Here is a 17,088-nt window from a genome sequence, read left to right on the forward strand (position 1 = left end):
TGGCATCACCTGCTATTTTCCCCGAAGGCAAAATGGAGGAATTATCCATCTTCTCGCCTACGTTTGCTCTATGCCAGCTGACTCTTAAGATCCAATCACTGTGCACTCTTCTACTCTTTTCCATTTGTCCCTTTCTCTCCATTCCTTCTGATATTTCAAGCCACACAGCCACGGCCACATCAGTGCCTTGGGGCTGGCATGGCCACTGATGCTAACAAATGACGACTGTCCCCAATGACAGCAGGTCCATCTATCTGTGTCACCATAATTGAATTTCATAAATACAATCATAGGGATCTGTTATGAGGGGGCTTTGGTCTGGTGTCATCTACATTGTGATTTTGTATTACCAACACACGAATGGAAAAGTGAGATTATCACATGAGAGAGGTACTTGGCCAAGAGACAAATGATGAATTTGCCAAGTCCAAACTCATTCACTTTTTTGGCCATATAAGAAGAAGAGGTTGCCAGAGATAGTTTAGAATTGTGTGATACGATAAAGTGCCTGTTTCAAAATGAGGTTAAAATGTTTCTAAATGTGACGTTACCTGTGAATGAAAGTTTTGCAAGCAATCTAGCAACATTTGACTAAACAAAAGAATACAACTCCTATTAGTTATTTGCAAAGCTGGGCTGCCTCAGTATGTGCATACTCAGCAGAAAGCATATATTTAGCTGGAACAGATGCTGTACAAGAACCATATGCTCAACAGAAAGCAACTAATTAGCTGTTAAATGAGCCAGGCACTGACATGAAAAGCTCCCTTAGAAATTGAGTTAATCCCTGTTGATGCACTCTGAGGAAGTATTGATCGGATGACACATCAAGCTTCGCTCCAAGGATGCGATCAACCAACTCACCCAGAGAGTCTTTACACTCTGCAAACTCGCTTCAGAGATTTGTTTGGGTTATTTTCTTATTTTTTTGCTAACAGAGGCAACTGACAAGGCTTTTTGAAAGACTGTGATAATAAATACCTTGAGAACTCTTTTGACAAGGCACCCTCGATGGAGATGATCCCTTTGGTGATGAAGCTAAACAAAAAGTGGTTATGATCACAACTTCACTGGAGCAAACCTCTGCACAGGCAAGCCAAAAATCTATGATGCTATATAAGCTATAATGCTATAATGAGCATGCAGACGCAAAACAAAGTCACGTCCAGGATTTGCAAGAGTCTCAATTGAAATGCCAAATGATGAACTGCAATAATGAAGTGTAGACAGCACATCATAATAATCCACAGATATCACAAAAGTGTACCCAATCGGAGCACAAACAAGCCTGCAAGTTGCAGTATGTGTTTATGCTTGATTGGCTTTTGTGAAAGCAACAATTTAAGCACCACAGCAGCCTTGAATGTGTCAATGCTGTTAAAGCATGTCGAACCTGAAAATTCAGGCTCGAGCTTCTAATTGAGCGGACGAATTTTGAACTTGCATTGTATTTGTCGAGTCAAGTGCAATGCATGAAATGTTTCAACCTTAGCTTGGATAAGGACAAAAATCTGATGGTGAAGTGATGAGTGATTTCATGTCCAGACAGTGGGATAGTTTGTCACATCTGTTGTGCTGCGGGATGTGCTGTTGGGATGTGAAGAGCTTGCTACCATATGGTAGATTTAATAAATGTCAATTACTTCATCTGCGTCAGCCCAGGCACTTTAGGCCCTTAGCTGTTGCAGACTGTTGTTTTTCTGTGCTTTCTTGCATGCCAATTCAAAACCCTTATTAGTGAGGGGTTATGTTTGGGTGAAACAAGTCATTGGAGAGATGGGTACTCACAATTCACATAGGCATTGTGGTACATTGTGTCCAGTACATGTATGTAGATTTTATTTGTCCATCATCCCATTATTGGACAAGTATGGCTTCTGAACCTCTCCGTAGTATGTACATGATACAGTTGCATTTTTTGTATTGTGATTTTTTGGTATTAAGATATACTAGATTAAGTGTGGTAAGAAGTCCTCATTGAAGGCGCAGCACGCCACCGCATTCTAATGAGGCCTTGAGATGCTAAATTCTAAAAGACTGTATTACTGAAATCATATCGAAATATTTTACAAAATGATACCAAACTGATTTGAACAAGAGAAGGCAAAATGTAAAATCCCACCAAGTATCGACTCACATTGCTTCCTATCGACTCCTATTACAGCACCTTTTGGCTGGCTGTGGTTTCACTCAAGCAAGCAATAGATATTAGTAATGAAAATATAAATGATTACTATATCCCGAACCTTTCAAGCAGCAACTTTGAATTTGATTAGTCCTTTAACATTCAGCCAATGTCGTTTGGTGCAGGAGCTCATTTCTCACATCCCTGGGATCAATGAGTGTCTTTCCAGGCTCTGTTTGCACTTTGTCATTTTCATTCTCCTCTTGAGGAGAGTGCGACACAAATGGATTTGAACACTAAACTGATGAAGGAACATTTATTGGCTTATCAAGACAAATCAGATTTTTTTAGCAGCTTTCTATCAGTACTCACCTCAGGAACTCTGTAATGGGATAAACAAGGAGCCTTTGTGTGTGTGTGTGTGTGTGTGTGTGTGTGTGTGTGTGTGTGTGTGTGTGTGTGTGTGTGTGTGTGTGTGTGTGTGTGTGTGTGTGTGTGTGTGTGAGTGAGTGAGTGAGTGAGTGAGTGAGTGAGTGAGTGAGTGAGTGAGTGAGTGAGTGAGTGAGTGAGTGAGTGAGTGAGTGAGTGAGTGAGTGAGTGAGTGAGTGTCTGAATCTATTATTGTCGATACAAAATCAAAAATTGTATGAATGGCCTTTTGAAAGCATAATCACCAAGATTCACCATATTGCTGGCAAAGAAGGTCCTCTGCTGGATTATTAATATTTCACCATACCACGTTTAGCCTCAAATTCCCAAAAAAAGAGTGTCATTTTGTCTCTTATATTACAAACCAAAGCAGTGGAACATTTCTATATAAATTCTTTGGTTATCATCACATCAGCATCACCATCGTCATCAGTGTGTCATCCACCCATCCATATATAGACAAACAACCATTCAATCCATTCTGCCTTTCTCTTGCCTGGAGGCTCTAGAAAACACTGTGCAATTCACGCAAATAATAAATACTAAGAATAACCTTTTTCATCATCAGAAGCGAGTGAAGGTCATTCATGTCGTCACAATATATCTATACCTTTATGTATCTCAGTTAAATACACCACTTTTCATCAACAAAAGCTGCAATGAACAAGAGTAACAAATTAAGTTCGTTAGTAAGTAGAGGTTTCATGTACAATAACATGCTGATTGCGTCCTATTATTTAGTGTGACATTCATCTTCAGTCATGCATAATACAGGAGCGTTTGTCCATTTTCATCACAGCATAAACCTTTTTCAAAAGATCAATTGAATCACGACAAAATAAAAGTGGATTGACTTAAGTGTGAACGTCGAAATGCCTGTCATGGAAACCATGATTCTCATCATTTGGATATTTGGATAAACTACAAATAATGTGCGCGCGTCTCTAAGTGCGTCTGTGCGTGCGTGCGTCTGTGAGTGCGTGCGTCTGTGCGTGCGTGTGTCTGTGCGTGGGTGCCTCTGTGCGTGCATGCGTGCGTCTGTGCATGCGTGCGTCTGTAAGTGCGTGCGTATGTGCGTGCGTGCGTCTGTGCGTGCGTGAGTTTGAATGACATCTTTAAAGTATACAAAATTCTGTCAGCCCCTAATGTGTTTATAATAACTGGTGATTAAGTTGACCTATACTGCCCTCTGCTGGTATTTAGAGAAACCATTATAATTTGTTTACATTATGTATGATCAGGGATTATATTTTACTGGACAGTAATTTTGAATATGTTCAAAGAGTGTCAAAGACTCACTGTCATTAAGTAATCCTACAGACTACTAGTTTAATTCGACACTTCGATTTTGCAGTCTACTCACACAGTCAAACGGAACTTTAGTCTTTCCCCGTTTCCACACGACGGGAGAACACACATTTGTTGTCAAGTGCAGTTTGAAGATCTTCAAATGTCACTGTTTTATCTGTGTAATTTAGTCGTCGTATTGTAGCCATTTAAACGACCTGGAGCTGTTATGAATAGCCTCGAGATAGTGAGGCGTAATGTTAAAAGTTTTAAGCGTGCTCAGGCTGTCTTATTTAGAATCTATTAAATTTACAGTGAGATCCAGGTATTTCTCTACCAAATGTCTGGGTGATGCATCTATTAAGAGGTTCATTTCAGAGAACACGGAGATTGTTGAAGATCAAAACCTGACACCCGAGATCAAGCTCAGACTTTTCACCCCAAACTGTAGGTTTTGGTTTGAAAGACCTGAACTTTGGCCTTTTGATGACCCGTACTGGGCCATATACTGGCCAGGAGGTCAAGCACTTGCAAGGCAAGTATTTCAATTAATACGTTTTGTATGTCTGTTTGTTTTTAATACTATTACTGTATACACATTGCTGAAACTTCCTAACTGCAGGTACCTCCTGGATAATCCTGGAGTATGTTTAGGAAAATCCGTCTTGGATCTGGGAAGTGGCTGTGGTGCTTCGACCATCGCTGCAAAACTGTGTGGTGCCAATCGAGTGGTTGCTAATGACATTGACTCGGGTGAGAACTGTCAGTAACATTCTTTTTCAGTCACAATTATTCTGTGTATAAAGTGAGTCAAGTAAATGTGGAATGAGGCATCAATTACTTGATTACCAAATTAACCACTAATTATTTTTTTCATAATCAAATTGTTTGGCTACACCGTGAGACGAATTGTGTAACCATATTTTATGTCATGTAAAAAAATCAAGGCTATTTATTTAGACAAAAGCATGTTTGATCAGGAGGCAGTCTGCATCACATATTGTGATAGCTGTGAAGACGTGCACTGACTCCTGTATTTTCTTTCCATGCAAAAACTACATCTAGTCAACTCCTAGTGTTTTCAATTGTTCATTACTGTAATGTAAAAAAAAAAAATGTTGCTGAAACATTGTGCATGTACTATCAGGGTTGGGCTATAGATTTTAGATCAAATCAGCTTGTGCATATTAAAGTCATTTTGTGTTTCTATCACAGTCGCCACACTTGCAACCTGCATGAACTTTGAGCTCAACGGTCTGGAGGCCCCGGTGTGTGTGACAGATAACCTAATTGGTTCAGATCCTGGCAGCTTTGACCTGATCCTCCTTGGGGACATGTTCTATGATGAGGCCCTCTGCTGCAACCTTCACACTTGGTTGGAAAACTGTGTCAAAACTCACAACAGCCAAGTTCTAATTGGAGATCCTGGCAGAGCCCAGTTTGAGGAGCATGGCTTTCAAAAACACCTGCAGAAGTTGGCTGAGTTCGAGCTGCCCGAGACTGTTCGAGAAGAAAACTACGGTCTTACCTGCAGCAGTGTTTGGTGCTATTGATTAGGAACTGACATGAAAATAAAGTTGTATTAAAAGATATAGCTTGTAAATATCTTACGTGTAGACAATTACAAACAGAAACATTAAGTTACTCATTAAGAACTCAACCCTATTGATAACTCCCTATTGGAGGCAGTTCACATCCAAACAGCAGCTCTGGGAGGCTTTTCTGTTGTCCTCCAAAGCAAATCCAGCTAAAACTGTCCAAAAACTGTTAAGTTCAATGGATGCAATAATTATGAAGCTCATTTCAAATAAAGGTTCCTATATAAAAATTGTCCCTCTCACACTTGTCATTGCACTCACTGTTTTTCACAATATGAAATATATTCCAAAATCTCACAGCTACTCTTAAAAGCATAGGAAAGGGAAAGAAGGAAAGAAGTTTGGGTAAAAATCCTTTTTAGGTGGTATAAACTGAGTGATCAAATCGTCTTTTTCCAAGTGAAGCCTAACTTAGGCGGCAGTAAAGGGAAAGTGGAATGCTCGACTCGGCTTCCTCTCACTAAACCACAGCTGCTTCACCTACCTTCGAATCTATATTGAACTAAGACCAATACAAAAAACAAAATCAATCCTTGCTTAAAAATAAAACAATGAGGAAAAATCCTGCCTTTCAGTCGAGACGTACTCGCTCTCTGGGCACATGTAGGGGAAGAGCACTTCCCTCCTTCAGCATGGTCTTTTTATAGGCTATAGGCTAGTGATCGCTTGGATGGGCTACATAATGAATTTTTCCATGATCTCTCACTTAGTGGGTTGGCTATGCAACCAAATTGTAACTACGTGCAAATTTGGATAGATCTCATATCAAGATTTGGCATCCTCTGCTGTCTAAATTTGGGATTACAACATGGCCAATTTGATCACACTCTAGTGTCAAAAGAACAAACAAGTGGTAAGAACTTTTGTTGGAATAATCTCGAGGAAGCCTTGGCCTGCCAGACCTGGAGGCCTCATCTTTTACGAGTTGACACTTTTATGTTAACTAAGTTCTTTCAATTGAGCTCAAGGAATGTCTTTTGATCCCCGTCAGTTTTATGTAGCCTTCCTGTCCTTATCTTATCTTTGTGTATTGTTTCTGTAAGAGGCCTTCACGAACAAGGAGCAGAGCTTCTTTGTATAGGCGCAAAGGGACTTTATTCCTTTTAATTAACTGTAGCTTTGATTGATAGATTGTTGTAGATCGGAACTGGTTTTCTTTGTTAAATGTTATATACAGTTTGAAGTAGTCGCATATAAGTTATCCCATATTTACTCAATGTTTGTTTAAGGAACTGTATACCAGTTACCTCACATTTACTTAATATGTGTTGAAATGTTTAGGTAGGACTAGTTACTCATTATTATTGTCTGTTGGGTTAGTTTACCAAGGAGATAAACTTAGTAAAGGTTTAGTTGCATTGTTCCACAGGTAAGCGGCATTCAACGTGCTTCAAGTTATCTGATCACAGTCGAGGAGGAGTCGGCCACCCATGGAGAAGACAACTGGTTGAGGGAAGAGAACAGACTCTGCAATCCCAGTGCAGGGGTCGAGGGTCGACAAGTGTTAAATCACACCACACTACATTCCTTAGCTAATCAGCGTTGCTACAACCACTATCTCCCCTCCCTTTAGTGTAGCAACGCCTCGGTGACCAGGACAACTAAAACATTAAAAAGAGGAGCACGTGGAGGAGGAACTCAGAACTGATGGAGATTGTAACTGAGCTTCCTTTCTCTATCGTTCTCCTCGCGAGTAAACTCATCCTGGTTGTCTTCTCCTCTTTGTTCCACCATGTGATTTAATGTCTGATCATACTTAGACCTGACAACTTTGCAGTCAGGGAACATTAAGAAATTGATGATGTCTGTTTGGAAAAATGTTATACATTATCATTAGATTCCATGGGTTTAATGCAAGATGTTTGCTATATGGCAGTTTGACCTTGTGTCCAGGGAGTTTCCAACCATTATGGAATGTTGAGCAAGAACGTCTGGGTTTGCTCTTCCATGGTACATGATGTATATGTCTGGAGCCATGAGTTGTGAACTCAGAACATCCTGGGTTTGAATAATGACACCATTGAGAGGTCTATACTGCTCGCCTTAAGTAATAACATCTGGGTTTTCTGCCTCATGTGTTAAACTGACTGCTGCGAACAAATGAGAAGCTATACATTTGTGTAAACCTCACCCATTGTATTTACTCAATAAAAAGTGGCCAGCCTGTAGAAGGGCACGGTTTTTGAGCAACATTTGCTGTTGTTTGATTACCGTCCTTTTGCAAAAGCTTTGTAGCCATTGAAGACAACTCTCTGCTTCTGTGAAATTCTTTGTGAATATTGAAGACCCAACAATGTCATACCCAAAAGTTCACATAATTCTGTACAAAATGACAAAATTGAAGTGATGATGACTGGACGGTGTGCGACAGAGGGTGAAGTGGATGTATGTGCAAGAATGGTTTACAGGAAGGACACTTGGAGATAAAACCGGAAGAGGTGCCAGAGGAAGAGCGGCAGCAGGAAAACAACCAAGAACCCGGCCAAGGCCTAAAGACGGGATGGGAAAACAACAGCCCCCACACACACCGAATCGCCCATATTCAGCAACCACCCCCACGGAACCAGCTCTCACCGAACCAGCACCCACTCCCATGGAATCAAACTCTCCTGAGAACTTGCCACACCCCCTGACTTATCACCCACCAAACTCGGCCCACACTGGCATGTGCAACTTAATATAAGTTATAATATGTAATGGTGTTTTTGATTGGAATAGTTATAATTTTGGTAAATTTGACCTGCTTATGCTTCTAATTTAATGAGAAAAGGATTTCTTTTCTTTAAGATAATAATAATGTTTTGAAATTGTATTGTACATAATTCATAACAGAACATTCAGGTTTTTTTTCTGGAAAAACAATTGTCATTGGGAGGTTTATTCAATAACATTCAACTTGTACTGTCGTGGAAGACTTGAAAATTGTGGCTCATTTATAATGATTTAGGAAACTCTGAGAAAAATACAATTTGCATTAAAAAATTGTAACAGTGTGTGTATGTATATGTAAAAAAATAAGGTGTATAAAAAAAAATAAAAAGTGTCTTTTTCTATTGCATACCAAAGCATTCCCTGCAAATAAATTACATAAAGCACCAAACGTCTGAGAATATAAAAATATAAACTGAACTTTTACATAATGTTTTGGGGGGAAAAAACATTCAATGAATCAAATAAGTTGAAAAATCCGGAACTAATACCTCATGTTTCAAAAGTATCAATGCACTGCTCATTTCCACAAACTTCAAGTAAAACAAAGCTTTGATCGAACACATGGTAAACTGCATCACATTTTGAGTAAAACATTGTCAACATCATGCAAACAAAGTAATAACATGGCAAAATAGACGTGTAAAAAAAAAAAATGTATACACATTCCCGAATATAAACTAGGAAGCATGCCTCAAGGTCAAGTGTGCAAAAAACTTAGGACCAATCAGTTTTGCACAGTGTAGTGTGGTGAGTGAGACACTCATGATGACCTGAACACAATTGTTTTAAAGGACTTCAATTTACAACTGAAGAACAGATAGATGACTTGGACCTCTCCACATATTTCTTCTGATACTCTGCAAAGACACCAGAGCTATTGGACTCTGCCGCATGGTGTAGACAAGAGGACTTCTTTACAGGAAAAGGACTCCACCCACCCACTGCATATTGAAACACACCAATTGAATAACAAATAAATAAAACACTAGAAAAGAATGCTTTTAATTCACTTACATCTGCTCTTTTTATGGGGGTTTTCCGTTGTATATTCAGACGACGGTTTATCTGGAAGAAACAAAAATTTGTCAGTATAGAGAGGACAATGACTCCTTCCAACCACAACGCACTCTTAAAGCAAATATGTTGGGGGGTTATTTACAGAAATTTGTGACGAGCTGAAAAATGAAATGTTTCTCCATTCTGTTAGGGATGTTCTGACTAACTTATTTTTGCAAGAACCACACGGGAGACAGTATGCCCTTTGAACACTTGCAAGTGGAGAATTTGTTCGTTACTGTAGATACAGCAATGTCCGAACAAAGTCTGCCGTTGCATTCATGCAAGACAGTATTTATTGAGAGAAGAAGGGTGGGGGTGAGAGTGGCCAAGGTGGGGGTGACAATTTACATGTGTGGTGGCCAAGGTGGGGGTGAAACCCCTGGCCTCTGATCACATCATAGCAGGGGTTGTTTTACGATGTTGAGTAGACAGAACAACTTTGATTGTGTCTTCTACAGTTGGTCAATCAGTGCAAAGGATCTTAGCACTTTGTTCTACTACTTTGTTAAGACAGGACAAGCTTAGATAATGATTACTGATTACATTCCAACATAATATGATCAACCTAATCTATTCAACCCTAACACATTCGATGTTGGAAGGTATAATACATCTTCCTATGTTCCCATTCAAAAAGAGAAGTCGAGATTTTCCGCTAGTATGTTAACTTGTGTTCAATCAAACGGGGGTCGAGATTTTACACTGTACAAGCAATTTGTGATTATAATGAGACGAGATCATTATTTCACTATTTATACTTTTTTTTTTTTTCCTAACGTGTGGTGTGCGGTGAGATTCCTTTAAGATTAAATGGTGTGTTAGGATCACATTCAAAGGTTGAGAAACTATTACAGTGGCCTTACCTGAAGAATCCTCTGTGGTCGCTTTCGGACCTTCAAAGTTGAAGGTACTGTGCAAAACGTTCAACTTCAAGACATTCTCCTGGATGGTGTTGATGTCCACTTGTATTATTTCTTTTGTCCCGTTTCTTTTGTCCTGTTTAACAGATTGACTTTGTCGGGCAGCAAGATCCTTGTCATCTGTGCAATTTTTCTTTTCTTTAGTTGTACTTAGTTTCATATTGCCTCCTGGCTTGATTTGACTTTGAGATATGGTATTTTTTGACGCTGAACCATATGACTTTGGGCCACTTCTACCGAGTTTTTTCTTGGACTCAACTGTTGCAAAAATTACTTTTGGTGGTTTTAGTAGTCCGCTGACATGATAATTTGATGTATGCTTTTTTTGTTGTACAGATCCAAAGAGCACCAGTTTGACAGTTTTCTTCTGTGACACTAAAGGTTCGTCATCAGACTCATTCACGTTATTTTTTGAAACATCGACTCCATGCGAATCCACGTTTTTGCGCATCAACTTCTTCAGGTATGGAAAAATACTGTTGGGGTTACTAAGTCTCTTCCGTTTTCTTTCATCGGTTTCATGTGTCCCAGTTATACTGCTATCTTTCTGACTTCCAGACTTTACACAGCATTGTATCTGTTGTTCAATTTCCAAAGGTGACTTTGTCACATGTGAAGATGCTGTTGGAGCTTGTTCAACATGCTCATTGTTGGGTGACATCGAGGCCAGAATTGGATTTTCGGTCGAGGAATCACCGTCACTGGTGTGGCTTTCCCTTGACAGGCAACTTTCTGCCGGTTTGAGCTGGGCTTTGTTAGAATCCTTTTCACTGTCCGTAATGTCGCCTTCAGTTGAAGGACAACTCTCTCCAGGTTCGGGCTGAGTTTTGTTAAAATCCTCTTCATTCTTATCAATGCGGTTGAGACGGTCACAATGAGAGACACATTCTTTGTGGTCACTTATGATTGTGGCCTGGCTTTCTTTTGGCGGTGTCCCGTGCTGGTCATTTGTTTCCTCGTCGTCATTTAATTCAAAGGTCTCGCTGATGTCATTGCATATTTCCAGCCAACTTATTGTCGGAAGGCTGAAGGACATTTTCTCCTGACTTTTAGATGCCATGTCTCCTTCCGATGTCTCTTGCAGATCTTGAAGATCGGGTTCTATTGTAAACTGTGGACAGTTCATTTCTTTTCGTTTCTTCGTGAAATCGCACAGTTCATCCTTACATTGGCACTTATCATTCAAAGGTGTTTTGGAACCCAAAAGGATTTCTTTCCACTTAGCAACACAGCAGAAATGTTTCAAGGGATCAGCGATTTTTGATCTGCTGGTAACATGTAGATCTTCAAGTGGCTCATCTACCACAGTGATATCATTTGCAACTACCTCTGGTTCACTCGTAATTTCTGTGTTTTGTGACATTCCAACATGGCCTTGCTCAAAGATAGCTTTTGCTTTTTCGGGTGACAAAACCTGGATTTCAAAGTGGAGAGGGTCATTACATTCTTTGTCTTCTACGTCACTGTCAGGTCTGGGAACGTTACAAACATTTTGTGATGAAATGCTGGCGACTCTTTCAACTGGATCTGGCTGGTTGTAATGTATATATCTGTAAAGATTGGGTCCAAACTCTTTGTCAATATCATCCAGCTGTTCGTTTTGATTCAACCATGATGACGTGTAGGGCTGTTCTGTGTAAACCTCGCCATCTTTCAAAACATGATAGTTTTGTAGTTGATCAACAAACGAGGGGGCCACCTGTGTCACCACAACAGTGTCTTCTTTTACATATTTGGCACAAAATTGAACAACACGATGCATCAAGGAAGGGAAAGAGCCTGCCTTCACATTACAAGAAAAATTGTCGAGGTTCCCACCCCAAAACAGAATTAATAATTCTTTTCGTAAATCATCGTTAGTTCCACATTCTATCTCAGCTCCGCTACTAATAGAAACTAATTCTGAATGAGTCCACTCAATTGTTGGGAGAGAGGACAGTTCAACGGTACAAGCCTTCTGATCGAGTGACATCTTCTTGTCATTCGCCCCAGAGTCTTTTTCTGGAATTTCAAGTCTTACTGTCTGTGAAGCACATGCTCCAACACAATGGTCTTTACGTAGCATGTTCTCTGCATGTTTGGTCGCTGTAGGATGCATACTCTTCCCTTTACTTTGTGTGTCATCAGTGTACCTGGTAGCTGATGTACGCTTACTCAGACATTTGTTGAACTGTGGCTGAATTTCACTTTCCAAGGGACCCCTACCATCCTCTTTTGTAATCTTGTTCTGTGTGTCTGCTGTGGGTAAATTAACATTGCGTGTTAAGGAACAGTTGACTGCAGAATTACTTGTATTGCACGCTGGAGACAATGGCTGCACAACAGCGATGACTTTCGAAGGAATGGAAGTGTCATTCCGTCTGTTAGTCGGTAATGACTGTGCGCTATCACTCTCTGATCCCGCGCCCTTTAGCAACTGCAACAGGAGTGGATTTTTTTTATAACACCGTGTCGTTCCGTCTTTTGTAACCTGCCCTTCATTTCGTGGTGTTGTAGTTTGCTGACAAATGGATCCTTGGATAGCTGTAAAATTTAGATCTGCTGCTGGGAGGAGTATTATTTTACTACCAGCCATGACAGTGGATGAAAATGGCTCTGTCGGCTGATTCAAACTGGAAACTTGCAAATTCTGACAGGTAGATACGGTGTTTACGATGGATTGGTTGGGATTGCTGGAAAAATTTCTATTCTGGGCAGAAACAAATGGTGCATTTTGGGTTTTGTTGACTGAAGCAACTGGAATGTTATGTGCAGTCCTTGAAACGTTGTCTCTGACTTGAAGTGGGGTTGTTGTACAAGTGACTAATTGAGATTGGGTGAAGACTTGGTTAAAGACTTGATTTAATCTCTCATTATTCATGGTATTTTGAAGAGGAGGTACAATGTTGTTACTCTCCTGTCTGGTTGATTTTGGATAGTAATGCCAGAGAAGCTGTCCCGTCCCATCTTGATAAAAATGCACTGTTGGCATTTGGTTAGTCCCATACTGAACTGATGAACGGGAATGATTGACAGAATTTTGATGTCCATTTAGATGAGATGGCTGTCCACCTTGCACATTATAAGGTGGGTTCCACGGATTGACAGTTTGCTTCTGGTGGACAAAATGCGAACAATGAGCTGTTTGACGAGAGCCATCAGTGTGCCCGTTAGATTGACCGCCGCCATGAGAAGAAAAGACATTCTGTTGTGGATTTACTCCAGGATTTACTGCGTGAGGGGCAAGTTGGACTTGACATTGTGACGATGAGACAGGTCCTTGGTACGGTCCACATTGCCATGTCAGATACATTGTCCTGTGATTATCCTAGGGTTGAATCCAGGAGAAAAATGCCCTGCAACAAGAATTCACAATATAAAGATGTTGAGCAAGTTGAGAATATGTATATTGTAGGGTTGGGTAGGGTAACCTGAGTAATGTTATGTTTTGTTCACGTCATGAGCCAACCAGCAGGGTGAGCGCTGAGACATGACACAGCCATGCTCAAAGAAAAAAATGCAGTGGCGTGCAGAAAAAGTCGGGACAACGGCAATGAGCACCGATAGCGCGGGGCATGCACTGAGGACAAGCGCCAGGTAGGAAAAAAAGTACCCGTTGTAAATTGCATTTCTAACTAGAATTGGCAATTTCTGGAGAAATTGCGTGTGAAGGCGAAGGCACTTCACACTATTGTGGGACTCGAAATGATGATTAAATGACATAAAATTGGTAAATTGATGATTAAATAAAATAAAAATGTTAAATTAATGATGATGATGAAAATAATTATTAAAATGTGTTAAAATTGAATGAATGAAAAATTAATGAATAAAAAAATTATGGCCAAGCGGGATTCGAACGCCCTCGTGGAAGTAGCTCGTGTTCAGAGCGCCATTGTCTTCTTACTGAGCTAAACACCGATTTAATGCTATTCTGGTGGACTGATGCTATTAAACGAGAAATAAAAATGGTACATGCCGTTAAAACGGTAAAATGATGTTTTTAACTTAAAATTAAATGAAAAACTAAATGAATGATGAAAATAATTATTAAAATGTGTTAAAATTGAATGAATGAAAAATTAATGAATAAAAAAGTTATGGCCAACCGGGACTCGAACTCGCTCGCGGACGTGGCTCGTGTTCTTAGGATCATTGTCTTCTTACTGAGCTAAACAGCGGCTTAGTGTTACTGCGGTGGAATGATGATATTAAACAAGAAATAAAAACGGTAAATGCCGTTAAAACGGTAAAATGATGTTTTTAACTTAAAATTAAATGAATAACTAAATGAATGAATGGAAAATAAATAAATAAAAAATAAAAGAGTTAAATAAACGAGTTAAGGAAAGAAATCATGAAAAAAGTTGTCAGATGTCAAAATTTGAACTCACTCCTGAACGTCACTCTTGTCTAATGCGCCATTAAGAATGAATGGGGGATTTTAAGGCACAAATTTGCTAATTATGCAAAAACGGTAAATGTTATGAACAAATGAAATACTAGCAGTCATGCCGTGAATTTTTGGAACGTGTGAAAGTTGGAATGGAGTGAATCGGTAAAAGCATGTGGGAGTAGTTAGGTGTCAAAAAAGTGGGAGGAATAAAGTAGGATAATAATAAGAAGAAGAAAAATAAAGTAGAATAACAATAGTGTGAAGGCCTTCGCCTTCACACTAATTATTCCACAGACCCGTATAACGATATATAAAGTATATTTCAAATAACTATCATGTTACAACAATATTATCAAACCATCTGTGTCACTCCAAATCATTAAATCCATCGATTAAATTCCTCGTTCTTTATGTCAACAACGCCGCGCGTGCGCTGCAGAGATCTAGTATATAACTATATTGTAGCGTTAACAAAGTACCAGGAAAGACGTGGGTTTGGTAAACGGCTCTTTATTTAACAAAACAAGAGTTCAACGAGCCAACAACTACTGAACTTCCAGCCACGGAGGTGGAAGAGAGCTTCATAAATAGGATCGGGTGTGCGTAAAAGCCACGTCCGAGCCCCATCCACCGTCCCCGGACAGCCACCCGGCCGAGCGCCGGCCCCCAACTTCCATCCATGAAGGTGGAAGAGAGCTCCCGTCGAGAAGGACCGGACGTGCGTAAAAGCCATAATAGTTTTTCAAACCTTCTGTGTCACTCCAAATCATTAAATCCTTCAAACTCTTCGTCCTCCGTGTCACTTACAAACAAAGCCGCTAATGATGCCGGTAGTACGTGGGGCCCTTTGTCATCTTCGTCATCCCGTGATCAAATCTTTTTCCCTTTATCTAAACAACCTCCGCGCGGCACGGGTGACGTCACTTGCAGTTCAAATGACAGTAATCCCTTGCTACATCGCGGTTCGTTTATCGCGGTTTCACTACATCGCGGATTTTGAATTTTGAAAATGTGTGAAAAAAATCACATATAAGTCGCTCCTGAGTATAAATCGCCCCCCCCCCCACCCAAACTATGACAAAAACCGCGACTTATAGTCCGAAAATTACGGTACATCATATTCAGTACTGAAGAGAGAGTGCTGCTGCATGTGTATATGTTCTAATAGGTGAGACAATCTCATGTACGTTTTGATGCTCATATATGTACAATTTTTTTATTATTTTATGTAAACATAACTGCTCAATCAGAACACGAATACAACACACATAACTGGATGAACACACAAATCTTTGTTTTCCTGGCTCAACATCGGACATCCCGCTCAACACGCAACAGTACGAAAGTATCCATAGAAGGTGAATAAAAAAAACAATAACACAGAAACAAAACAAAGTATTGTGCGGATAACTCAGTCAGCCTGGCCCAGCGCGAGGGCGAGTCAGCCTGGCCAGCACGCAAGAGCAGAGAAACATTTTATTGTATAATAATTGTAAAACAAATAACGGTTACTACTTCGCGGCTTTCGCCAATCACGGGTTCTTTTTTGAACGCAACCCCCGGGAAAAACGAGGGTTCATTGTAATCCCATAGAATTTTTTTTTTTTTTTTAAGACAAGAGCTAAATTGACAAGAAAGATAAATATCTAAGAGAGCGATCAAAAAATTTTTAAAAAGAGAGACGGAAAAAAAGAAAAAGGCAAGAAGAAGTAAAGGAGAAAAAAAGAAAAAAGGAAAGAACAGCATGTTCAACTCGCGGCGAAAACACGCATGAAGAGGGCTTCTGTTACCAACACACTATCGATCACCTTTACCTGATGAGTCGCAAGCTGTGTAATGTTAAATGCACAATACGTATTTCTTGTTTGTTGGAGCACTTGATGCAAGTTGATGCACGTTCATATTCATTCGTATAATAGGAGATGGCGCCCCTGTCTCCAACAACCAACATACAAGTTCAATTGGATGAATTACTAGATGACAAATCATACTGAGGTGTTTCCGATTCAGCAGTGATTGGAAAAAAAATAAAAACCGCTTAACAATCACATGTCGTCTCTCATTCTATGGAAAAAAAAAAAAAAAAAAAAAAAAACCTTGTCTACAGGGTTCCAAAGTTGCAAATCCTTCCATACGCAAAATCGAGCGGAATTGCGACAAACATTTCGACCACATGTGTTTGGGAAAAGGGTGAGGGAGAATCAAGTAACATAAGCTTACCGTTTCCACAGATCAAAAGCTTACACAAATAATGATCGTTGCTTTTGAAGCAAAAATACATCCAGGAAGCTTGAAAAAGTATTGCCATCAGCATCTACAGCTGCAGGAGCTTCGTCTTCACTGGTTGCACGCAAGATTGTTCCTCCTTTCCTTCCGCTTCTGCAGTTTTGTTTCATATTCGTATTTTGAGCTGGTGGGCGGATTGATACAAATGTCGATACAACCCCGCCCAAATGGGAGTCAATACTGGAATGATACTGCAACTGTTAAGATTTAGATTTGATGGGATTGATTAAAACAAATATATTGAGTATAATATGGATCATTATTAGAGTTCTTTCCCACATTTTCCATTCTCCATTC

The 17,088-nt window shown here is 39.9% G+C and overlaps 2 protein-coding genes across 3 annotated transcripts; one reads left to right on the forward strand and one right to left on the reverse strand.

The window, feature by feature from the left end:
* Positions 1-3,755: 3,755 nt before the first annotated feature.
* Positions 3,756-5,678, forward strand: etfbkmt (electron transfer flavoprotein subunit beta lysine methyltransferase). 2 transcript variants are annotated; one of them, XM_085914502.1, is made up of 3 exons: positions 3,756-4,376; positions 4,464-4,603; positions 5,057-5,678. In XM_085914502.1, the coding sequence occupies exons 1-3, from the start codon at positions 4,099-4,101 to the stop codon at positions 5,392-5,394; spliced, it is 756 nt and encodes a 251-aa protein (XP_085770628.1). In that variant the 5' UTR covers positions 3,756-4,098; the 3' UTR covers positions 5,395-5,678. The 2 variants fall into 2 exon arrangements, with proteins under 2 accessions (XP_085770628.1, XP_085770629.1); XM_085914503.1 differs by having other exon boundaries at positions 3,772-4,376; positions 4,464-4,594; positions 5,057-5,677.
* Positions 5,679-8,171: 2,493 nt separating this feature from the next.
* amn1 (antagonist of mitotic exit network 1 homolog (S. cerevisiae)) lies at positions 8,172-17,054 on the reverse strand. The gene is made up of 4 exons (XM_085914701.1): positions 16,726-17,054; positions 10,074-13,465; positions 9,166-9,216; positions 8,172-9,092 (listed from the first exon to the last, which is right to left on the reverse strand). Exons 2-4 carry the CDS (start codon positions 13,420-13,422, stop codon positions 8,947-8,949), a joined length of 3,546 nt encoding a protein of 1,181 aa, XP_085770827.1. The 5' UTR covers positions 13,423-13,465; positions 16,726-17,054; the 3' UTR covers positions 8,172-8,946.
* Between the last annotated feature and the right edge of the window lie 34 nt (positions 17,055-17,088).

The sequence above is a fragment of the Syngnathus leptorhynchus genome, chromosome 6 (genome assembly GCF_054491065.1).
Source record: "Syngnathus leptorhynchus isolate UIUO chromosome 6, UIUO_Slep, whole genome shotgun sequence".
NCBI lineage: Eukaryota > Metazoa > Chordata > Actinopteri > Syngnathiformes > Syngnathidae > Syngnathus > Syngnathus leptorhynchus.

Bases quoted from the DNA above. Each gene is read 5' to 3' on its own strand.
- amn1 (XM_085914701.1), bottom strand. From the start codon at position 13,422: ATGTATCTGACATGGCAATGTGGACCGTACCAAGGACCTGTCTCATCG. The intron at 9,217-10,073 runs GTAAGGCCACTG...TGTTTCTTCCAG, and splicing joins GACCACAGAGGATTCTTCAG to ATAAACCGTCGTCTGAATAT. The intron at 9,093-9,165 runs GTAAGTGAATTA...TTCAATATGCAG, and splicing joins CCCCCATAAAAAGAGCAGAT to TGGGTGGGTGGAGTCCTTTT.
- etfbkmt (XM_085914502.1), top strand. From the start codon at position 4,099: ATGTTAAAAGTTTTAAGCGTGCTCAGGCTGTCTTATTTAGAATCTATT. The intron at 4,377-4,463 runs GCAAGTATTTCA...TCCTAACTGCAG, and splicing joins GGAGGTCAAGCACTTGCAAG to GTACCTCCTGGATAATCCTG. The intron at 4,604-5,056 runs GTCAGTAACATT...TTTCTATCACAG, and splicing joins CATTGACTCGGGTGAGAACT to TCGCCACACTTGCAACCTGC.